Here is a 25,922-nt window from a genome sequence, read left to right on the forward strand (position 1 = left end):
TTTATATAAAGAGATTATATATACATATTCATTGATTTTCTGTCTTCAGCCTTCTAGCAGAATAAGCATAGAGGCAGCATCCAGAACTAATAACCTTCACACAAAGGCAAGAGAGGAGCCTCATGCAGGTTTTGGCCTTGTAGGTATTTACATAACTAAAACAGGAGCCCTTAAAACATTTAATATAATTTTTTGCTGCTACATTTACACCTCATAGAGCAGCATCCCACCACTGTCTGACATTCCACAAACTAGGTACCAACATGTGTTCCCCAGTCGAGTGAGCAGCAGCACACTGGACTACCAGACAAGAGAAAGCCTGCAGCTGAGTGACCATGACCTAGCAGAGCCCGCTGTGCAAAGAATCATGCCAGACATGCTTCTCTCTGACTTGTACTGTAGGCCCTCCATGCTCTTGCAGATAGACACTGCTTTGTGTCCCAAAATCTGACTTAGTGCCCCATGTCATCCATACATACAAGGTCCAATACACAGGTCCATAAGAACAGGAGATGTGCAAAGAGTGCCCAGAATATATATGGATGCATTTTAAAACACTTTTAAATAATATTAAGGGCAGATCTCAAATGAGATGTAAATTTTAATTAAAGTAAACTCTTACAACTTTTAAAAGTTAGAAAACAGAGATGAGTAAGGTGGGGGGGTTTTGTTGCACTTTTTGAAAGTACAAAGATGGGAGGAAAATCAAATAACCAGGGCCAGCAATTACCTCCTTCTCAGCAGTGAGAACATGACACAGAAGCCCCTAGCTTGAAATCTGCACCTTGAGAACTATTTCCTATGCAGGCCAAACCAGATTTATTTAAATAAAATCAGTGATGACTGATCTGCATTTGTCTGCCCCGATTACAGATCATTCAGTACTCTAACCCATCCCCAGCCATTATTCCCCTCCTACCTTCAAAACTCCCAGCAAACAGATAAATCCATGTAATGGCTGGGACAAAAAGGATGGTCAGAGAGGCAGCCAGGAATTTCCGTCGCCCTCTGCAGATTCCCAGCATTCTCTCTGAAGTGCTGATTCCCAACCCAGTGCTGTTTCTATGTCGGAAGCAAATAGTCCACAGCCTCCCACATATTACTCCCTGAAAAGGAAAGGAAAAAAATATTTTAACAGCTTATCTCTCTAGATAAAGTTAAACTATGCCAGTGCTCCTAAAGAGTTAAAAGAACAATGCTAAAAATAGGGCTACTGCAATTGGAAAGCAGTACCCATTTCAAAATTTTCTACAACTACTTAATAATAAAGCAAGTTTTATAAGTCAGCTAAGACAGTAAGTCAACAATACATATTGTATCACCTAAATACACACTAAGCTACTCTTACAAAGAGACATCACCATTTGCTTTTTTGCCACCTTTTTACTCTACAGAAACTCGGGGTTCTTTGATGCTTATGTGTGTTGGTGCACTGGGGCAGATAGGAGAAAGCCGCTCTTATTTCTTCACCTGCTCCTAAAGAGCAAAAGTCAAACAAGTTAATCGATGAGCTGGCTGCAGGTGATCATGAACTCAAGAGAATGAACTGAAAAATGAAAGGTAAAATTTGAGGGCAGAGGGATGTTATTAAAGTGACCCACACTGCTAATCAAAAAGCAATGATGGTGAACTGCTATATAAAAGGGAGAAGAGGAAGAGCAAACAGGTAAGGAAGCTTCTTTAGTCACAAATGGGAATATCAGGAGCTTTAGAGATATATGCTATGAGAAAAGAGGAGGATTCTGGAGAGTACCATTGTTTGAGAAAAAAAATCTGATCTTAACTTATTTAAAGTAACTGTTCTGCATTTAAGAGGGGCCAAGATGGCAAAATAATGTGATTATATCTATTCACAGGAAAACGAATATTCTCACACTAGTGCAGGCATGAAGGGCATAAAAATAATGTTTCATCATTTGGGTTGGTTTTTTTTTTGAAAAGGGAGGAAAGGTTAGACTAGAGAAGTTGGAGAAGGAAATGGAAGTATTAAGTCCATGCAAACCTAGTACAGGTTTTGTGTGAAAGGGTTTATGTCTTCCAATTTTAGAAAAAGAATTGGTCTGCAAGAATCATAGGGAAAGAAACTGTATAGCAGCACCAGGTGTCTAATAACAGCGCCTTTTGGCTTATGATTAAACTAGCACTTGGAGCTGAAATAAGCATTTAAAGCAGTCCTACATAGACATATTAATAGCTGCTACTGTGTGTCTTGAAAATATGTCTGAGCTCAACAACTCCACCTATATTGCAGTGAAAGTCAATTCTGATTTCAGATTACAGCAAAAATGAGAGTTATAGACAAGAGAAATGGGTTCACACAAAGAATTCTGCTGCTGGAGATACCTAGCTGCTGTAACCAAGCAATCTTACAGCTGTTCCTCAAACATTCAATATAGCCCACTTTACTACACTACAGTTCAAGAGCCATGATTACACTCTGACCTTGGAACTGATAAAATGGAATGTAATTTCTCCAGAGCCAGCACAAAAAGCATTCCATTGTATCAGCTTTTCAACGCAATGAATGGCTCGCTACAGAGATTTTGCACAAAATGTGGACAGACTTAATATTGACAACTGTGGTATTAGAGTTACTCTGTTAAGAGACACACATTTGGTAGATAAATTGTGGATAACTCTTATCTTTATTCACTGTATTTGGATAACGACTACATTTTACTTACATCACATACCTTGTGCAACTACTCTGAAGAGGGTCCTTTACATTCTTTAAAAACAGATAATTTTCCTGGCTTCTGTTTTACACTTGCTATATGTGTGCACAGAATAAAGTTCAGAATCATTTACTTTGAGTAGGAATATTTTTTTAACATCATGGCATGCACCACACAATCTGAGCACAGAAGAGGAAATCTTAAAAAAAATCCACTCAAACAGGGTCATTCTCAAATAGCCACATCTTGTAATGCAACATGCACTGGATACATACTGCTTCTGTCAAGGCTACCTGCAAAACCCACAGGTGGCAAAGTAAAGAATAGTATTAGTATAGTAGAATAGTCTTGAGTAAAGAATACATGTTTCTGAAGTCATGCTGTTACCAGTACACTGCTACAAGTTTTGGGGATGACACCCAGGCTCTGAAGCTTGGGGGTATAGTGCTGGTAGTAGATTAACATCCTGAGGCTGCACATTTAAGAAATAATTCAATTTTTCATATATATTCTTCTAAATATCCATCCAAGTTAAGTTTCTGAACAGGTTGACATGGAGGACAAGATCCAGATTTTCTGCCCCACGAAGGTAAAGTAACCTAACAAATTTAGAAAGTATAAGGAGCAACACTGAACTTCCAATTTAGCTACAAAGGGAGGCTGTGAATGTGGCAAATTGTTGTCTACAAATTGTCATCATTCAGACAAATCAGTCAAATCATTCTGCACATTCATGTGCATCCTTTACCTAACTAGGAATACATTTGGGCAAATACTAGACAGGCAAGTCAACTTGTGATGGATCACCCTAGGAAATGTTGAGATAATTTTAGTGGTACTTTAAATGAGAAAAGAGCTAAAAACTATTTTAAAGGAAGTTTCTACTATCTCCCCACTTCCCCAAAGTTGTGAATTGCTTCCCTTGAGTCTTAAATATTTGTTTTCAGTCTATAAAAATCACCATACCTGCTAAGTATTTTTTTCCAAACTAGACAACACATCATGTGCAAACCTACACAAGAAATTGTATAAAAGGTCCATGAATGGTAAAGAAGATGCTTAGCTTAAAGTAAGAGCTTCGTACTCAATTGCTTTTACTCATAAAGAATTTTACCTAACATACCACTGTCAAATAAATTGAAAGAAAATGTTGCCGTTCTTTGTCTTTGTTTTCCTTTCAGTTCAACAGGTGCCAGATTGTTATCTGTCATGAAAGGAAAGTGACTGACAACACTGGCTGCAGCAAGGACTGAGCACAGAACAGAGTAGCACTGTGCACTTTTCCACCATACAAGCTGGCCACTGCCTTTCAGGCTTCTGCAGCATCCACTGCTCCTCAAGCCACAGTCCTACTGAATCAGACCATCACCTTCCTAAAAGGTCTTAGAAAGGAGTTTGATGTATAATACAGGCTAAAAATGAAGCTGCTTCAGATATGACATTGCTAGCTATATTCATCTTTTCAGTAATAACAAACACTATAAGATGGCTGACTTCATTTATACAAATCTAGGCAGTATTCCTCCTGATAGCTTTCAGTCTCAACAGCTGTGCTAACTAAACACCTGTACTCAGACACACAGAGCATGAAATATGCTGGAAAGAAAAAAAAAGGATGAGGAAGTACCTGTCCAATTTAAGCACAGGATCTAGATGCAATACTCTGATCTAAAAATAGCTCCTCTATCTGTTGCCCAATGTTAGTATATTCAGATACACCTAACCGAGCCACAATGAACATCAGGAACTTTAGCCATCTTTATCTCAAAGCAAGGGAGACCAAGACAGCCCCAGAGTGAAAGGGAAGAGTTGGGAGAGCTTCTGGTAAGGGGGTCACAGTTTGAAACATGGTGTCAGCTTCACCAGTCCAGGCACAATTGTATCTTCTGCATGGGCAGAAGATTTTGAGAAGGTGCATGCATTTTCAGGATCTTTTCCCTTGGTCTTAAATTTTTAATGTATTGAATATGTTTCAAGATCACCATGTAATTATATTTTAGAAACCTGATTAAGTAATATCCACAAAAGTTAGTTGTATGTACATCATGCATGTATGTCTGTCAGTAAGTCAGATACTCTACACTTCCACAATACACCCAGTTCAACATTTATAAACCTACTGCATGTGTACAGAACAGACATTAATACAACATCATCAATCCTTAATTACTGCTAATGGTGCTATAAAAGGCTACTAGCTTGGACAATAACCTGTGTATGGGGTCACAGTGGGACTTAAATTTAGTTTCTCATTACAATGACTTACTCATGACCTTCTTACCACATGCAGCAGTGAATGGAGTGACTTTTGTTACCTTCACAGAATCATCTCAGTTGGAAAAAAACCTTGAAGATCCTCCAGTCCAACTGCTAACCTCACACTGACCATTCTCAAACACATGAGAACCAGTAAAAGGTCTTTTCTCTGCATTACTTCACAATCTGCCTAGCCTTCTGCTCAGTGCCCTCTAGAAAGCCAGCTCTCTGCAGAGCACCCACAGAAATTCAAAGGTGAAGTGGTGTGACTGATGCCAGAAGAAACATCAACTGATGACAGAATCTGGGCACAGGAGCAGTTCGGAGGAGGTACCACTGCCTGCACACCACCTCCGAGCTCAGCCCGGACACATATGGCCAAATGCTTCCATTGACTACACTACCTTATCAGAGTGGTTGTTTTGTTTTAAATCAAGGATTAGCTAAGTGTGAAGCAGCTCTCAACCCGTATAAGCACTACATATATTAAAGCATGTAACACTAATCACATTGGTATTCAGCTTCTATTCATTTGGTTTTTTTAATTGTGGCATGACAGCTCAACTTTGTCAGACATTCAGCAGGAGTTCAGTGGAACAATAGAAGTAATTACAAAAACAAAACCCAAACACAATTAACTAGATTTAACTCCTCTACTATAAACTTTTCCAACTGCTTCATACATTTCCTTGTATTTGTTACAGTTAATCTTATCTCAGTAATCTTCTATTTGTTCTCAGAGCCACTGAAACGAATATATACAGTTAAAGCTGTTTATACACTGATCCTGTGCCTTGGCCTTGCTATGTTTCTGGAATTAATGTTATCTAATTCTTTCTGCTTTTCCACACTTGCACTTAGAGTCAATGAACAATTTCCACTGTAAAGCTTTTCCCTTGGCTCTGTGTCAGTGTAGCATCTGTCCCTTACAAGAGATTTTTCATAATTTTTTGCCAGACTCAATATAAATAATCTAAAATAAAAAGCAGTATCTTAGCCAGTATTTTTCTCTTTTTCTTTAAAATGTTGCTAATATGGGTTTAAAATGAATTTACTCCTTCATAGTTCACTTTTTATCTTGCAGCTTTGCAGTCTGTTATGGAGGTTGGTTGTCACGTGACAGATTATTTGTTATTATATATTAGAGAAAAATTTGGTACCATAAAAACAGAGTGTGGATTAAACTCAGCATTAGAAAATAAGAATTAAATGGTAAATCATTATTGAAATAAACATCCCTTTGATAATATACTCCACTTATTGAGTTCTTAGAATAGAAATAGTGTTTTGAAGGAAAATGCCATCTCCTCTCTCATCAACCTCTTCTCTCACATGGGAGAACATGCTACAGAAACAAATCTAAGGCTCTCTTTGGTCCCAAACTCTGAATTTTCTTGGCACTGAAGATCTTCCCTCCAAACTGGACTTCTTAATCCTATGGTTATCATGACTTTAAAGAAGGATTTGGAGTAAACTCAGACTCAGCATTCACCTCAGAAGTTCTATGAAGCCACTTTAAAGGAGTAGCTTACCAAATTTACTCCTTTTCAAATAGTTACAAGAAAATAGTCCTATCTAAGAGAGAAAAGTTGACAGCACAAGTGAACTCTGCCTTGGAACTGTGCTAACTGCTCCAAGGATACACTGGATTGACACCTTCTTTGATATCTTCACTCAGTACGTGCCATGGTTCAAAGAAAATTCTATTAGTCTCCTATTAATCAAAGTTTTCTAGAAGGTTCTAGCTATAAGTAACACCACCACAGGAATGGGAATCTATCCTGACAGTATTCACAGGACAGCAGTAAATAATACCCTTTCACATTTTTCCTTTTTCATTCATATATTCCTTTATATGTATATATCTATATATGCATTCTTAATGGCATTCCTTCTCCTTTCAAGCCTAGACTACTCAAAAGAAGGAAAGCCTGCAACTTGAAAAATTATTATCAAGGAATAACACAATGTAAGATCAACAGGGTAAGAATCTTTTCTTAACCCTCCACTAAAATGTCACTGTCAATATGAGAAAAAAAATCTGTCACTTGAGATAGCAGTAACAAAACACAGTCACGATAGAAAGATCAATCTTGCCTGTTACTCACATTTCATTTGCAATCCAAGAATTATACTTATTTTCAAAGCAGCTACTGACCTTGTTTTTCAATGAGTTCTCCAAACTCTGCTTTATTCCCTCATCTATAAGAGCACATAGCACCAGTATTTCCTGACTCCTCAGTTTATCTCAGGACTCAGCACAGTTCAAAGAAAGTGAAATAGAGCCTGACTTGGTTTGTGTATGGCAGAAGTCTAGGAAGATACTACACACACATACTAGGAATACCTTAGTATTTGAGATCCCAATGTCACTGAATTATAAACACACTAAAGACATGAACAACCAACAGTAATAACTGATAAAGAATCTTTCAATAATAAGGCAATTCTGCTCCAGAATTATGGTTTACACTCAGGCCACAACATTATTACAGATCTGAATTTCAGGCTTAAAAAAAGACAAAGCTCCACATCTTTCCAAATGAAGGCTTCTCCATCTGAAATAATGGCAGGAGGAAAAAGTGACATGCTAGCTGTTCTTAGCTGGAATAAAACATCAGTATGTTGCTGCATCATTGTTCTTCCTGCCTCTATACCATTTCTCCTTCATAATCAAATACTGAAGAGTTATGGGTTTGTCCATTCATTAATTTCTTTTCTCAGGTATTGTGTGCATGCAATCACATAGAAAACAAAATGGTCTTTAAATCAGAAGTAGGACACTATGTGCAACACAACACCTCTCAAGAATTTTGATGCTAATACTCAGCTTCTCAGATAAAATTCTTGGATGCTTATTGAAAAAGTGTTTATCTTCATTAGAATCCTTTACATACAAAGCTTTCTAATAAGGAAATTGATTAAAGATTCATAAGAAAGTTTTGCACAGGAGAAAACGATTATTGCTTGAAGTGTTCCTCCATGGCAAAAGAATCCATGTCCCTCTAAGAAGCCAAGTCCTATTATAAAAAAAAATTTAAAAAAATAAAAAAGGAACCCCTCATTTTACTGCAGAGATCCCCATGTAAAACTAACTTGTAGTTGGAGATTTGTAACAGGCTTACAGAAGCTACTTATTTGTCAGATGGAAATTGAAGTTGGCATCGTACTTGCAAACTGTTCTTTATAAAATACCTGTATTAAATTTAAAAAATAGAGAAATGGGCTCAGGTGGATCTCTCCTCAATCCTGACAGCAAGGAGGAAGGAGCTGAGGAGGAGTGGATGGATCCTGTGGGTCAAAAATTGGTATTGCAGAAGATACTTTGATTTTACAACCTTGGGACCCTCTCTGAGCGTGGAAGACTGGTGACAAGAGACAGGATCCATCCAACCACATAGAGCAGAAGTCTCTTTTCCAGTAGGCTGGGGACAAACTGGTGAGAAATTAAATTCTGAGTAATAAGAAGGAGATGAAAACTTACCAACAAATGAGAAAGTAGTGGTTTAGGCCAGGAAGCAAAGGATGTTGAGTAATGTGGATAGGAGACACCTGTCTGCAGTAATCAGGTAATGGATGGATATAGGCTTTTTAGGAAGGACTAGCCAAGAAGGCAAGGAGGAGGAATTTCCCTGTGAGAGAAGCAGAAATGCATGGAGCTGTCCCTTTGGATACTTCCCCTCTACTTACCACTGGTGAGAAACATCTGGAGTGTCATATCCAGTCTGGGCTCCCCAGTGCAAGGACACAGTGAGAGAGGTTGCAAAACATTCATCCTTGGAGACATTCAAAACCCAAATGGACATAGACCTAAACAATCTGCCTTGACTGACCTTGCTTTTAACAGGGAGTTGAACTAGACGGTCTCCAGAAGTCCCTTCCAAACTCAGTTCCACAATTCCATGACTCTACAATTTTGTACCCAGGCATGAAATACACAGTGGCTATTCAATTTAAATCCTCAAAAATTCCAACATCTAGTCCACTATGCATGAATAATAATGCACATAAGCATTTATACTGAAACACAAAGAATCCCAGGTTAAACTTTTAGCTAGTATAAATCAATATAGGTCAATTCAACCTGCATCAATTCACAAAAAATATGGACTAACTTTCTCATAATTTATGGACAATAAATTAATTTTTTTTATATAAGCACCAAAGTTCTCACCTCATCACTAGATATTGCTTAAATATTACTAACCCCACAAATATTTCTATCAAATTTGTATAAAAATAAAACAAATGATGTAATGAAGATGCCAAGAATTGCCGAGAATTTCATATTTGAATAACCAATGAAGTGGCAAATAGAAAAAAGTGTAATATGTATGTGGCCATGATCAAAAGCAGAAGACAAATCCTTCGCTATGATCATGGTGGTACTTTACTAAGCACTTTATACATCCTCAGCAAATAGCACCATGAGTTGTGAGTTAAAGTAAGCTTGCTGCTGAAATACTTGCATGTCAAGGTTCAATATTTACTTGTTCTTAAATATTATACCATCCAGGCAGACTACAAGGACTATCCATCTCCTAGGCTTTCCCAGAGCTAAGTGGGTTCTATACAACTTTGATGGGAAAGGTGCTTTCCTCCCATACTCCCCCTTTTTACCTTATGTAGAAGCAAAGCTCCTGCAGAATAATTCTGTGTTGAGCACTTTAAGTAGGGAAAACAGCTGTGCATTTGAGTTATTTCACATAGGACTATTCTTGAACATTGGAACACTGGAAAAGGACTTGATAAACTGGAATTTATAAATACAGATTTCTCATGGCTTTCTTTCTGGCACTACACAGATCAACGTGGGTAATTAGACAAGAATGGCATGTAAGTTTAATGCAATTACAAAAGGAGTATGAAAGGTGTTATCAAAGCTGAACAAAGCTGTAGAAAATAGCCTCAAGAGGAGACACTGGAAAAAGCACTTACTAAAGAATCCAAATTTTCCATGTGTAGAGTTAGCATTTTAATAGAATTGTACAATAGTTTAGGTTGGAAGGGACCTCTGGAGGTCATCTAGTCTAATCCTCTGCATAAAGCAGGTTGAATAGCATTCTTTCAAACCAATCTGTTACTTGGATAGCTCTTTGCTCTTCATTTAAAAATTATAATCTGACAGAGGGTGGTCTGCCTAGAGAAAAAGAGCAGTGGACTAAGGGTTTCTATGTTTTCCCCATTTCTTCAAATTGTAGTCATTTTCACTGAACATTTCATTGTTCCTCTGCATAAGAACTTCAGTCTTTGTAATCTCTTACTGATTTCATTATCATCAACATTGTTCTATGAAGTTTCTATAACTCTGCAATTAAAGTGCAGAAATAATAAATAATAAAATATTTACCAAGTCCCTTCTAAAGAAAATGAATATACTGAAAAGAATTACCTTATTCAAAAGCACATAATTAACATTTCCACTTTAAATTTGATTATAAGCATCATTTTCAGGGCAGAGGGGAGGTTGCCACATATTTTCTACCCAAAGGAAAACAGAATAATGATGATGCTGATGATCAAAGGATGTAAAGGACTGTGCAGTCATGGACATGTCATAACACAAGAGAATGCTTTGTACTGGCTGGTGTTCGAGATGAGGGGAGAGAAATTAGACTTCCTAATGTCTCTCCTAACTCTGCTTCTCTATTCTAGTATCTTTCAAGACAATTTGTCTTTTTCTGTGTTATACAGGCAATCAATGAAAAGCCACAGTAGAAGTAAAGCTAACCTCTAGTAACTTCAACAGTGGGTCTAAGAGTAGATCACAATCTGGGTAGGAGTCTCAGAAAAGAATTAAGTTCCTCGTTCTCTAGTCTGAGACTGTTGTTGACTAGATGGAAGTAATTGAGGCAGAGTGAGACAATCAAGTAGGAGTGACTGAAAGTCATATTATGAATATTCAAAGGGAATTCTGAAAGACACCCGAGCTTTCTATACTGAAGACTTATTTCCACAACAATTCTGCATAATAGATATTAATAATAGTTTAAAGCCAAAATGTATCTTTATACAAACACATGTATACAAATACACATACATAACTTCGACTTATACCAAAGCCAAAATAATAGATTTGAAACATACTTTAAAGAAAAGATAAACTAAACAATGGAGCTGCTGTTAAAATAACCCCATGTGTACCAATACTGTTTAATAACCTTGCTCCCTTGCTTGTTCCAGATCTGTGAGCTGCTATGGCTCTCCATACATCTCTTGACTCCTGGGCTTTCTTTGAGGGTGATCCAGCTAGGTCTTTCTGACAGAATCAGGGACACTTTTGAAGAAGACTCACTATAGGGACCATTCCCTACAGACAGCATGGATGAGATAGCTCCCTGTGCACTATAATAATCTCCCAGCACTGCCTATGCATGTTTGCTGTGTCCAGGCACTGCCATTATGCAATGCCTCAAGAAATACAACATACACCCTTTGCATCATGTCATGACTTGGGTGAACTTGACAGGGGCTAAGTGCTGTGAATGGCAGCCATTCACCTCTTGGCCTGCAGATCTGGATGCGCTCTCTGGAGGAAATTCCTTTGGAAGTATAAATGTCATTGGTATAATGTCTATTTTGCTATCTACAGATGGTCTGTCCTGTTCTCACATCGTAACCATTATCTTTTATCATAACCATATGGGGCACAATATTTAGAATCTACAGGCCAAGGTACACAGCAGATACAATAACCATAAACTAGAGGGGGTCAATTCATTTATATCAGTACAGAGACTGGGACCATGACACTGACCCCAAGGCCAGTATTTCACCAACAAGACCAGATACACCTCCATATGTATCGCAACAGATAGCAATAAACACTATAGACCACTGCATTTTATGCAGAAGAATTTTCTCCATTGCTTATGGGGAACTGTCAGTCAGACAGCATGAAAATATGATTGCAAAAAACATTTCTAGCACACTTCTAAAAATAAAACTTTTTAAAACTTTTTTGTTGCTAGGAGATACAAAAATATAGGACATAACAATACAGTTATTTGAAGGGCAACAAAAGTAGTCCATAGTATTAATAAAAATATTCCACATTATTATTAGCTATAGTGATTCACACAGATTGGTTGATTTTGACAACAAATTACATAATGTTGTTTTTCCAAGATTCACCCATAGCTATAAGGATACACACTGGTAGAACAAGTTTTGGTTACTGCCAAGTTTATATTAACTACTTTTTCAATTGCTGAAAATATTTTTAAAAGGCTGCAAAGGGCTTGGGTGATCTTTTTTTTTTGACTGATGAAGATTAGAACTACAGATAGATAAAATACTTGCAGTGATTACCTATTATTGCACAGCTGAAAAAGGTAAATCCTTTATTTCCAATACAACAATGAAACTGCATTAAGAATATTTGAAAATTTAGAGAACATGCTCAAATCGAATGGTTTGAACTTTGATAATATGTCATCATTTACAATTCATAGTACTAATGTTAACTTTGGGATACACAAATTAAGAAAATCACACTTTTTTTCACCACTAATTACTGGAGAAAAATATATATTGTACATATTTTACAGGCAACTTGTAATTTGGTCCTGTAAGTTATGAAGTTAATTTTTCAATTATTTTTCCTTATTTGTCCAAAAAGTTTCAGAATTGTAATACTTGTCTACCTTGTTTTATGGAAATGTCGAGGAATACATTGTAGTCCCTATATTTTTTAGTCCATGCTATTAATAGAAAGTTAAGATGTATTCCAGTTATTAGGAGTTGCTCTGCTATATCAGGTGAAGACAGCCCAAATGAATGTTTTGTGTTAAGAATGACAAAGTTGGAGATGAGGGACAGATCTACACAGTGATGTAAGGGTATTTATGCATCTTCTGCTAAACATGTCTTGTACAGTCTTAAAAATAGCATGATCTTATATTTGCTTATATTTAATCTTGTATGTACAGGGTAAATTACGACCTAAGTGGCTGATTCTTTGGCCATAACTGTATTTCTTATCTCTTACCTAACCTTAAAACACACCCTGTGAAAGCAGAAAAAAATGTGAAGGGGTTTCTTTCAGTAATGTGCATTAGCTCTAAAGTGCATACCAATGACTTTGTATTTCAGTGGCATCAAGCAAAATCACCTTCATTTGAATCAATTTCTCTAAAACGAGATAAATTTTAAAAGAAAATACATTAGTGTTTCAACTTGTCAAAATACTAAATATGGATGTTAATTGTTTGTATTTTGTAAAGTTTATGTACTTTTTTAGCACTGTGTAAGAAAACAGTAATGTTTCACATTTGAAAACTTGTGAAATGTGTTTCTAGCTCAGTAGTTAGAAGAACATTTGACTTTTTAAACAGACATGAATAGATTAAAGGAACCTGTTAATATAGATTGTTATAGCTGAACTTAAAATTATTTCATCTTTACAGGTAAAGACCTTTGCAAACTGATTTTGAAAGAGACAGTGAAATATGTTGAAAGTGACAATAAGTACCACTTTAAATAAGAAATTGAAGCTTTAGATAATTGGACAGAAGGTCTGAAGACTATAAAAATGTAGAGCTGAATAAAAATATGCTAGAGGAAATGCTGTTTCTGTAAAATGTCCCTTCAGCTATGGTAATATGTCTTACTTCTGCCTAAGTGGTCATTTTAACAACAAGCATTAGCAGCCTGACAACTTCAGGTGTCTCAGAACTAAAAAAGAGACCCTAACAGCTGGGGAAGAGGAAAAAGGGGCTGCTCATATCATTTGCTTAAATAACACCTTCAGATTGGAAAGCTTTAAAAGTTCATATCTCGAATTATACTTGCAACTATGAAAACCTGGAATTTTTCCTTTTAAGTGAAAGCTGAAGTTATAGTAGAATTTCAAGAACTGAACTTGACATGCCACCTCCTCAACGCTCCTGAGAAGATTGTAGGGGTTAGCACTACTGTTGTAGGCATTACTGAAAATGCATGTATCTGTTGGAAGTGAGTTCAAACCACTACTGGATATTGATCACAAATTCAGGCTGTTTTCACGCAGCTCTTGAAATTTCTGGGACCAGCTCAGGCAGATACATGTCAGCTAGGTCTGCTATGTTGCAGTCTTCCCAACACATATTGTGGTGACAAACTGCTTATACATTTTAAGTATGCCTGAAGTAGTTTGTATCCAATCAAGGTAGAGGTTCTTTAATATTTTAACAAGAGGACCTTACCAAGTATTCACATGGAAATAAGAATCCACCTTAAGACCTTTTCAGATTAATATTATAAACTAGTAGTATGAAGAAAAGCAGAACTTTATAGGTTGAATGATGTCTTTTTAGTGTCTAAAAACACTTCAGGAGAAGTCATGTTGAATGTGCAATAATCTTACAATATTTTTGTCATCTTCAAAGCTATATTCAATAACATGTTCAAACACTGAACAGATCATTCCTCTAATAAAATGATGCTGACAAATTATTACACCAAAGAGTTCAGGGGGAAAACTGGCTTTTTCACAGAAATGATAGCAGGATTTTATCAAGCTTGAAAAATCATGAAACATTGAAATAGTTCTTTGGGAAAATATAATTTTACTATTTCAGCAGTATAAACAGGGATTTTCTAGCTATTCAGAGTCTTCATTTGAAGGTCTCAACATTTTTTTTTAGCTTTTCTAACATTCCTGTAATGTACCTTGATATTAAGATACCAGGATCTCTAAATTAAATGTCATAATATTTACATGTCTTCAGGAGTCCTTGGATCTTTAAAGTAAAAAAGCTACAAATTTAAGGAAAACTGAATTTATTGTTAGACAGCACATCAGTGATAAAGTTAGGAGAGGCATCCAAGAAACCTAACTGCAGTGGAAATATCTAAGCAACAACTCAGTCCTCATTAATATTTTACTACAATAATATTGTCTAAGTGCCACTAACAAAGATTAATGCATCAGATCTACACATTTTGTGTATTTTGTAATTTTTCATAATGACATGCTGGATTTTCTGTTCAGTTTTTAGTGCCATCTGTCAGGTTAAGAGTTTGGGTAACAGGATCTAAAACTGTTTCACTGTGTGAGTAATATGAAAGACTTGGAGGTATAAAAATTCAAAAAGTTTATGGGGAGAGAAGTTCAATCAGCATGCTAATAGCAGTAATGTTATCAGTTGAAACCCTACAGCTACCATATGTCCCAGGAATTCAATCTCTATTCCCTTTGGTGAATCAATGTGTAATTAAGCAGGAAAACAGGCAGTTTCATCTACAACTGAGAAAGAAGACAATGAGTGAGTTTACATTGGCATTTTAATGCAGAGGAGGAATACCTCCATCCCTTTTGGCACAATCTCCCCAAGCATTCCTGCTTACTCTAGGCTTGGTTACATGATTGAGAGTCTGTGAGGGCACAAATTGGATACCCTTAGGATGAAACAAAACCAGAAGATGTATTCCAGAGTGTATGCTAAAGGATGCTATGGATGCTCAGCTGCTGGGATAAGACTGTAACTAGCATACTGTAAAAACCTTGAAGGAATGCAGCCTGTGTATCAGGTCCTTGGCATCAACTATTTCACTCTACAAATCCATTCCTGCTGGGCCTCAGCATCTGCTAACATGGATAAAGCTGCACCACATCAAGCTACAAAAAAGACAAAGTCACACAAAATGTGATGTGAAATGAAAAAAGCCACTTTCACACAGCTGTATTAATGAGGAACAATTCATAGGCTGTGGCACTGTCAGGAAAATCAATGGCTGTGATCAAATGTATGTTTTTTCATCTAAAAATTAGGTTATGAAAGAACTCTTTCTTATCATCCCATTCATAACTAGTTTTATGTTGAAGCATAAGAACTCAGCTAATTAGGTACTTGATAAAGTTAGCTTATTTGGGGCATTTTCCCGTTTTTGCACTTACAGCAGGAAAAGAAGGTAAAGACAAATTACTTAATAAACACTTTTTTCCCCCTCTAATCTACAATTCTAAGCAGTTATTTCCTCAAAGGTGGCAATGAAAGGAATTAGATGTATTCTAACTTTCATTGCTTCAGAGAAATGTTTTAACTAAGACAGCCTGAAATTATACATCCTGATGTTGTAGTTCTAAATGTTTCTAAGAAAATAAATGAGTTTCAACTAAAAGGATGCTCCATTTGAAAGTCAGCTATACAATTCCATAAAGCGCTTTCATTTTTCAGCAATGCACACTGAAGTGCTGCAATGCCACAGTCAGACAGCAGATGTCACATTGTTTAGCAAGGTGACTACAAAATAAGAATGGTCCCTGACGCCTCAAGGAATGAGGCGAGGCAAATGAGAATGAATTACTCTGACAACGGCAGGCAATAAAAAGTAATGATGCACATTCGCCAGTTGCAGAAAAAGATAAAAGTAGCCAGGCAGTGGAAAAAAGTGCTACTGAAACCTAGAAGTGAGTGGCTGGCTTACCCACATAGTGCAAATATAACAGCAATAGCATGCAAACAAAAACTTACTTGCAGTCAAAATAGCAAGATTTTCACATCTTTCCTCCTCATAGTGCAGGAACTTTTTGCACAGTTATGTTCACGGGCCTTACAATGGGAGGCTCATGTCTGGTAAATGGTGTGCAAACACAGGAAGTTACTGCCCCTATAGACCTTGCAATCCAAAATTATCCAGAGAGAAAAATACTCAAATCTTCTATAGTACAGAGAGTATCAAGGCAGACTGATGTGCCTTGTCTATAATCAGACTAAGTCTGAAACGTGAGCTGAAAAAATGGATTCTGAAGACCCAGCTCACCACCTTTAGTGAAAGTTACTCCTCTTTAAAAGCATTACTACCACAAAACCTTTCATGCCCTGATCAGATCCTCTCTCCCACTTCAATGTTCAAGAGAATCTACAGGCTCAGGTTGTTTCTCTAACTTACTGACACATTCTTTAGCAGCACGGTTGAACACCAAACAATTAAAAATTAACAATTGAGAAGGCACCTTTGGTTATTTGCACCTTTTTGAAGGAATGACCATTTTGGGATTCATTTTTAAGAAGTTCCCAGTGTCACACTTAAAAGAGTCACTACATGTTTCTCTGTCAAACATTAAAATGTATGAAGGTCTAAGGCTTTTTTCAAAACTGCGTTTTGCAGTCTTATGATCTGGAGTGTGCCCAGTATTTAGTGCTGAATCAGAGCTCTGGGAAATAAATGAAACATCATTTCCAAAAGAAATGACAATTTTCACAGCAGTTTACAGATGTATTGAGGGACAAATTCCAACTTTAATGAGCTGGTCAAAGAAAAGAAAAACTTCTTCTAGGACAGAAGACACTTGCTCTGCATGATATTATTCAAGAGAAACCTGTTCTTTCTATGCTGGAGGACAGCCAGGGCTACAGCTACACAGCCTCTGCCCTAAGGATCACGAAGGTCTGTCCTTTTCCTGTTCATGCGTTCTCAGTGTTACATAAGTCTGTGCAGACTTACATTTTACCTTCCTACTCATATCCTTTCCACTGACAGCACACATTCTTACAATATTTAAAAATTGATATTAGAATAATAATCTTGTTTTTTCCTTCCAATTTTATGTGGGTTGATTTAAGTTAACGCTGGTCACATTATGCATATGAATAGGAACAAGTGGGTGTCTCATGTTTGTGCATGAAGAATTTACAGAACAGAACCAAAACAATTTGTTTTTTCATTTTTGGTTTACAGAAATGGAAACAGATGATCCTTTTTATGAGTTATGGAGCTGACTTTCAATCACAGTCTTATGAAAATACACATAAATTACCTTATTTGGTTAAAAGTCTCATGTTCTTAGGACACAGGAACAGAGGGAAAAAGAAGTGAAGGCTCATACAGATGCTATGTAGAATCCTAAACACTCAAGCTAACATCACTTCTCCTGAGATAGAGACTGACTGTGCTCTGCAGAGAATTACAGGAAGGGAGATTACAGCCTGAATAGGTGTTTTGCAAATAAAACACTAGAACAGGGTTAGCACTATCTTTCATTACACAAATAGGGTGATGGAAAAGGAATAAGGACACTAACAAAGCTGACAGGAATAACCTTTTGAGCTGCTGCCAAGTCAAAAAGATCATCTCTAATGCCCACACATTGCTAAAAATCACTGCTTTCCTTGGTAACTGCAACTGCAAATCAGAGAGACACCCTTATGTGCTAACTCAGTTCATACTTCTCCCCCACTCACAGTTAAGTCTGACACTATGATTATTAGTTTAGACTCCCATAATTCCCACATCTAGGCAGCATGAAAATGTTATCTGAACCAGGGGGAGCCTCATTCACCTTCAAATCCTTCACATATAGAAAGCAATGGCTGAGAGATACCCCATTGCTTTTTAGGAAAGCAGAAGAAAAAACATGAAATCTGAAATAAAAGGAAGATCGAAAACTAGATTCAAATTACATAGAACAGACATTTATTGAAGACAGTCTTCTCATTATCATTTATCAAATCCCTAAAACACAATACCTTAAAAAAGGCCTATTCATTTTGTCATTCTTTGGCTTTGAAGAAACAGGAGGTAGTAATTATAGTTTAGGTGCAAAATGAACTGTTTTATCAAAGGTTATAATCTAGAGGCAAATGCTGTCTGAAGTCCAAGTTGTTTTTTTTTTTTTATTTTAAAATAAGTCTGCTTTGCCATTGTGGGATGTCTACCTTTTAATAAACCCACTTTTGTGAAGATTCAACAACACATGACTGGACAGGGTGCTAGATAATCTCAGTTAGACTCCCTTTTCCACCAAAGGTTGAACCAGATGGATCTTTTGATGCCCCTTCCAACCTGGTCTGTTCTATGATTCTATGAAAAAATGCCCCTTTTATTAAATACAACAGGTTCTAGATTAGATACTTTCATAGAATTCATGTGTACCCAAATACTTTTGTAAAACAAGGTCTTACTATGTCTCAAATTCAGAATTAAAATTAATACTAATGCTAGAATTAGCAACTAGTTTCAGATACAGGTTCTAAGAAGTTATGACCTAAATTAAAATGAAAAAATAGGCCCCAGAAGGGGGTCATACTAACAAGCTACGCCTTCTCTCGGTAAAAAGACGACAGGGCTTGTACAAGCATTAAAAATATATTTTAGAATTTGATTTTAATTTTAGTTATTTTTATATACACCCTTTCAATCATCTCTGCATTCTTTGACAAATACCAAGAGTTTGGGAAAGGAAATGAAAGACCTTTCCCCTACCTGAGCTCCAGTAAAAGAAAGGCTGCTTCATCACTTGTTAGCTGTGATCTTAGCCCTGGAAAAGAAAAGGCTAATTATAATATCCAAGATTCTGTGAACTGAACAGAAACATAATCACTCACATATATTAACATGAAACAAAAATCCTCTACAAAAAGGAACATAACTTAAAATTATCCCCCCTGTTTTTTTTTTATTTAAGCATCAATTCAATTTATTTCACTTCATCATAAATTTGTTTAGGAAAACAATTAACCAGCTAACACAAACTAACCAAAGAAACAGGATACCCACAACCCCAACAAAAATCCAAAGCCAAAAAAAAAATCATTATAGATGACTGAGCCAGCTACTCTCAAAAGATTGTTATTGCAGAACAGGTATTACAACTCACATTTCTAGCACTGATAATACCTCTTAGGAAAATAAATGAACAACCTCCAACCTCTTTACAAGAAAAAGTTATTTTTCCATATAATACATTATCTATGCTGCTTATTACATATGTAATAAAAACACTCTTCCTCTCTCAGACCATTTAATTACAACGTAAGCTAATGAAGTATCTTCTAGCTTTTTCTTAGTTCACAATGCTTTTACAAGGAGCATAAAGGTCCTATTTTCCAGGCAAAGATTCCAATTAATAAAGGGCCAGAAAAGATAAATACAGAAAGCATGACACAAGAATTTCTTCAAGTGCAGTGCTTGTCATAAGGTAACATGGACTCGTCAGTTCACTGGATGCTCCGCACAATTAAAGCAGTATTTTCTAAACAGAGGGAGGACAAGGGAGATGGAAAATACTGTAGTGACTCCTCAGGATGAGATGCAACAAAACAAAGCATATACCTACAGCTTTTATGATATCTCTTCTTCTCAAGGACCAGAGAACTCAAAGGGATTATGGAACTTGTTTGTACTTTGGCAAAGGAAGTTGTTGTGTCCCATCAATCAATTACATATGTAGGGATCTGTAATAGGACTACAAAGAATAGTTAGAAAAAGGTATGAATGGAAGTGTATGTGTTGTGAAAGCACCAAAAGAAACAGTCAAAGAAGCAGTAAGTGATGTCATGTGTTGATAGACAACCCCAAATACACCAGTTACCAATTGCACTTCTGTATGTAGTTTCTCAAGAGGTCTGTGTAGTGGTGCAATTCTGATCCCTCCCTGCCCTCCTTGTTGGGCTGCCTGGTGCCAGGTGTGATTCCATCCACATCCCCCCCAAGCCATACACCAATCTGTGGAGATAAGGACTGACAACTTTAACAAGCCTGGCTCCTGCCCCCCTCTGATTGCTCAGAAAGGGTTATAATGGCCCATCATCTCCTGATGGCCTGGCACACCTGTGCCTGGTATGTGGTCAGATGGAACAATAACAGGGTTGCACGTTCATCAAATTCCTGTGCAACTGCCAGAAGGCACCAGATAGTTGACTTCTGTCAAATACTATCTTGGACCCTATAAACTGCAACCACCAGAGAGACCCTTTGAGCTCTCCTGGATCGCAGCGGGCCTGTGACCAGCATCTCCCCTGAGCTGGGACCCCTCTCAGGTACCAAAACCCTTAAGGTGTCATCTGCTCCAGACAGAAGGCCAGGGCGAAGTCCACCCGCTCAGGTCTCAATTATCACCCGCTGAGGAATGCCAAGGCATTTTGAGTATTTACTCTAAACTCAAGAGGGAAATTTTCTTTGAGCTAGCTTCTATTTCACCCGTTCTTTCCCTGTTTATTGGTGGGTGTGTGTGTGGGTACATACCCTTGCCCATGTTCCTGTGTGTTTGTCCCTTTTGTATACTAAATCCAAATACCTTTGTTTCTGTATGTTTATGTCTGTTTTGTGTACGCACACATATATATAAATTAAGGTACTGTTAAGTAAGAGTGAATCTTGTCATTTTAGAATCTGAATAAGTCACTTTTCTTTCTGAGTTATTTTGTATTGACAAACTGTTGTTAGTTATTAATAAATCTAGATTATTTTTACTAAATCATTACTGTGTCAATACTGTCATCTGCAACAGTCTGGTTTCTTAAAATAAAGGACAAAATCAAGTCATTAAGAGAAGGTGACAGGAAGATAAAGAATAGGATTACAGCTATAAACCACCCAGAAAAGGTGGCAGAAGGACAGTAGGGAAATCAGCAGTGTCGCCTACTGACTTACAGAGATGGTACAGAATGAAAAGGCTAAGATTGCAATCACTGTCAACTCCTAAAGCATACAAAAGTTATAGTAAAAAACCACCATGTGATCACCAATAAAGAAAAAACAGCAGATATGATGAGAATGTAATCTTTTACTCTTCCTGTCACTGTGAGTAATCCTAGCCCCATCACTTCGCCACACATCTTGGTGCTTCTGGATATGTGAATAAGAGTGAAATTAGTGAAAGAATGGGTGTGAGAAAGGAAAAGGCATTCTGTAATGTCACCTTCCTCTTCTATAGGGCTTCCACATTAAATTGTTGTACTTGTCCCAGGCCAGGGCACTGAAAAAAGTCATAGAAAGCTTAGCTCATAGCACTAAGCTTAGTACTGTCCCTTGCTGCACACAAGTCAACATACTTGGGGATGCCGAATCATGATCCCATTCACAAATGCATGCTTGCTGTATAGTCTCATGTGAAAACATATGCCACATGACCAAATAGCTACTCCTAAGCATCTTATAGCTGGGATTTTAATCATTAGGGAAATCCATCTATAAAGAGGAAAAAAGAGCTATGTGCCACCGAAGTATAAACACCCTTGTAATACAAGTCTTTTCTTGCCATCTTCTATAAAATGAACCACTGGGAAAGGATAAAGCAACTTAATGTCCTAGAGCAAATAAAAGCCACCAGCTCTACTGTTATTACTGGTACTAATGCAGCAATTCATTGCCTTCTCACACGTGGTAGTCTCCACTACTAGAGCCCCATACACAAATTCCAAAACAAGGCAAAGTCCTTCCTCCAGTGGCAACGAGGCGAGATGCATGCAGATCCAAGTCCTATCCCTGCTGTCACTGTGAAATTCCATATGGTCATGGTGAACAACAAAGTGACAACCATGACACAGCCACAGATTTGTTACAGATCAGTCCCTGGTTCACAGCAACCTAAGAAACACTTCTGCTCACCCTTCCAGTTTATACTCTCCATAGAAGGAACCATGCTTATAAATGTAACACATCACATATGCACTTGATATTATTATTTAACTTTCTCCTGCTGTAAGCACCTACAGTAAATGGATGAATTCTCCATTGCATATAATGGAACACTAACGACTTTTAAGCGAACAGTAACTTAGCTGGCCCCAAAGAGCTTGAAAGCTGACAGGCAAAACAAAGGGAATCAATGTTCCATATGTGAAAAGCAGTACTATGCAAAGCTGTGGAAGCACTGATAAGTAAAGCATGTTACAAGTAGCCTGTAAATACCTGATACATGGTTAGTACTTTAACAGCATGCCACTAACTATTCCTGTTTGAAGTTTTAACTCAATAAATTACAGCTCCACCACTGTCTCTTTAAAGAGGGTTTTTTCCTTTGAAAAGTATTACAGTGTAGGATAAGGCGACATTTCATTAACATGCAAGTGTTGAAATAATAATAATGAGCCAACACAGTCACAGTTTGCAACACAGACAGTTTTATAAAAAAAAAGTTGGACAGGAAAAAAGAGCCTTAAGAGAAAAGAAGCAGACTATGTTTGCTCTAATGGGAGGTAAAGAAAGAACAAAGGAACTTCTGACCTCAGGCACAGCCAAAATAAAAGGCGTAATGGAGCTTCTTTCCTCACACAATTGCTGACTCTGTATTCACTTATTCCCATTACATATCATTCAGATATGCAAAAGAGCTGTTAATTTCTTCAGGGGAGATTTTTGCCATGTTATTTATTAGCTAGGAAATATTTCCTGACACATGCTGAATTTTTGACAGACTTGCTCAGTTTTGACTCAGCCTTTTGATAATTACACAGCAACAGTGTCTATGAATACAAGTAATCTCTGTTTGCTTCTTATGCTGTGATTATTCCAGAGCTCTCCTGATAGAACTTACTGAGTCATTTCAAATACTATTCTTTTTTTAAATACTTATACCTATTTATACTGCTTGGGATTTTTAAGCCTGTTTGTTTTGTCTTAATCTCAAATAATGGTTAGATTGTTACCATCCAGGAAAATGGCTGTATAGTGATTGCATAAATCTTCTGTAAGCAAGAACTGTATGTGTTTCTTCAGGCATCATACCTCGGCTAGCATACCTCTGTCTAACTGTCAATATCCTCTGCTACTTCATTCCACAGAGATATACACAGTTCCTAAGGTGACATATTTGTGAACATCTAACTTGAGACATCCTAGTGGGTGGCCTTGCTTCCATAAAGTAGAATTCATTATTCCATTAAAATATTAGCTTCATGATGTTAAGCAGATTTTCACAATTAACCAAAGTTCTGGTAATACCTGGCATTTTTGTAGAGTAGCAGCTTGCCTTTTCCCACTTGTGCTAAACATTGCCACTTGGTGGGTCCTTTAATCTGCTGTATTTAGTAAAGGAAACAAAAACCTTGGACATTATGCTGCACATGAGGTAGGTCTCCTTCCAGTGCCCAGAAGAACACTGCCAGAAGAGACGCCACCCAATTGCTACCTGGGATTGAAGCCATTCTACCAATTCTAGTAAGCTGACATGGGCCCTCCATTTTTACAGGAAGATATGTACTAGACAGCCTGCTCACCACACAACCTGACACAGTCTGACATGGTGAAGACAAAAACATTTCAGATGTTTGTTCCTAAGGACTCAAAACAGGGACTTCAGTCCAAATCTGAAGTTGCATGAACATGAGGCTACCTGAAATAAATGTGCCTCATATGCAACTGTTTAAAAACTAATCTGATTATGACTTCTTCTGTATGTATCTCAAACATGAACTCCAAACTCTAACACATGCCTTAATTCATTACATAGCATAGCACCCAGTTAATCTCCAGCAAAACACTATGGTATGTAAGGTAACTTGTAAAGCTCATGGCTCTAGATCTGGCTTAGTTAAACTCACATGCCTGACAGGATAAAAACAAGTGCAAGAAAATTAGATCTATGTGCAAAGCAAACACTTGCTTTGTTGATGACAAAAGATGCCTGGCACCTGTAACATGCTATGCCACTAAACCTGAACTATGGTCATGAAACATTGAGCTTAAGACCTATCCTTGATCACTTTGAGTCTGTACATTGCATATCTTCTTTGACCTCTGTTTACTTTCTTCTGCATTAAAATTTAATTTTTTGGAGAACACTATGCACAGAGGTATTAAAAGGTAAGAGTCCAAATTTCTTTTCAGAGCATCACTGAGAAATCAGCATGCAAACTTCAAGGAAAATGAAGTACTCTAGCAAACAGGTAATTTAAAGGTGAAGAATTACTGAAAAATCTGTAAACACCTGGTCATTTGCTTGAGAACAACCTTATACACAAATTTTTTCCTTTTGACACAATCAAATGTTTTTAGAGTCTCCTGACTCCTGTGGTGCAGAGGAAGGAAACACAGGTGAGAGCAGAAAGGGAAAACAGAGAAGGAACTGAAGAGGAGTACAGTACTGAAATGGGCTTGATAGATGCTCTAGCCCTTTGTCAGCACTCCCATTTAGGTACAGAGACTAAGGGGCAAGGACACCCTAGGGATGACACAAACACTGCAGCTAGCTAGAGCATTGCCAGAGTGGCATTTCAAACAGGCAGTCTTCTATGATCTCCCAACAAACAAGAGATAGTTACCAAAGGCTGTTCAGCTCTCTGGGAATGGAGACACTGACAGGCCAAAGCCATAATGATCCTATTCTAGCTGCCTTCATTGTGATAGGCATAGTGGCACTACACAGTGGAAGAACACACTGGAATGGACCAGCATATCTGTTACTCTTATACAGTGAGTTAAAGGATTAACTATTCTTCATATCAGTGGTGAAATCTTTGGCAAGTGGCACAGAGTGGACTTCTTTAATGTTACAGAAATTATACAACAGTATCTCCCAGTGTTTAGTGTTGGTAAGCTTTGATGAGTTTAGGAGTTTAGTGTGTTTGCATGCAATCCATCCACATGTAGCTCCTGCATTTCTTATTCACCCTTCAGTTCTGTCTAGCAAAGGAAGAAACTGCATGCTGTCTCACAGGGCTCACAGTGATGTTTAGCATTTGTATGATGCTGATGCAAGGTGGTCATATAGTAATCTCAAAGGGCAGACTTAAAATTGTGTTGCAGTGGTGGCAAAAGTCTTAATACTACATTTTGAAAATTCAGAAAATTCACATCTAATACTATCTATTGCAGCTATACATTATGAGGTTAACTTGCAAGATCCATAATTTAGAAAGCTGGCTGCATCATTTTTACCATGGACATTACTAGCCCCAGCTAGTATCACAGAATTCCAGACAGTTATTTTTAATTTATTCCAAATTATTTTTTAAGTGGTGAGAAGAGAAATGGGTAATACCAACAGCCGTTTCAACTTGCAGTACCACACCTCCCATTATGCCAGCTGCTGTGGGATCAGCAACCAGCTTTCTGCATGGAGCAGAAGACACCTGCCATCCTCTTCTTCTCTGCACAAGCTCTGTGCTAAGAAGATGGTGCATTCTGTTGCTGGAAGCTTCTAGGAGAAACTGTCTGCTGCTTTGTGTGGGATAGTAGACAGTACAACCATCGTGGAGATCCCAAAACATAGATACCACTTCCATGACTACTGAAGTTAGATTACTGTGATTAAAAAAAAGCTGGTAACTGCATACAAATATTTTT

General features: G+C 37.3%; 1 protein-coding gene across 4 annotated transcripts in view; it reads right to left on the reverse strand.

Annotated features, from left to right (window-relative positions):
• Positions 1–25,922, reverse strand: part of LARGE1 (LARGE xylosyl- and glucuronyltransferase 1) — a 326,896-nt gene that overhangs the window by 225,169 nt on the left and 75,805 nt on the right. For 2 of the 4 annotated variants that reach the window (XM_074902384.1, XM_074902383.1), the window contains one exon: positions 920–1,106. The exons of 1 other annotated variant lie outside the window; for it this stretch is intronic. In XM_074902384.1, the coding sequence (XP_074758485.1) occupies positions 920–1,025 (106 nt within the window). In that variant the 5' untranslated portion in view covers positions 1,026–1,106. Of the gene's footprint in view, positions 1–919; positions 1,107–19,118; positions 19,174–25,922 lie in introns of all 4 variants that reach the window. One more of the 4 variants, XM_074902382.1, reaches the window with a different exon arrangement.

The sequence above is a fragment of the Athene noctua genome, chromosome 3, assembly GCF_965140245.1.
Source record: "Athene noctua chromosome 3, bAthNoc1.hap1.1, whole genome shotgun sequence".
Lineage (NCBI taxonomy): Eukaryota > Metazoa > Chordata > Aves > Strigiformes > Strigidae > Athene > Athene noctua.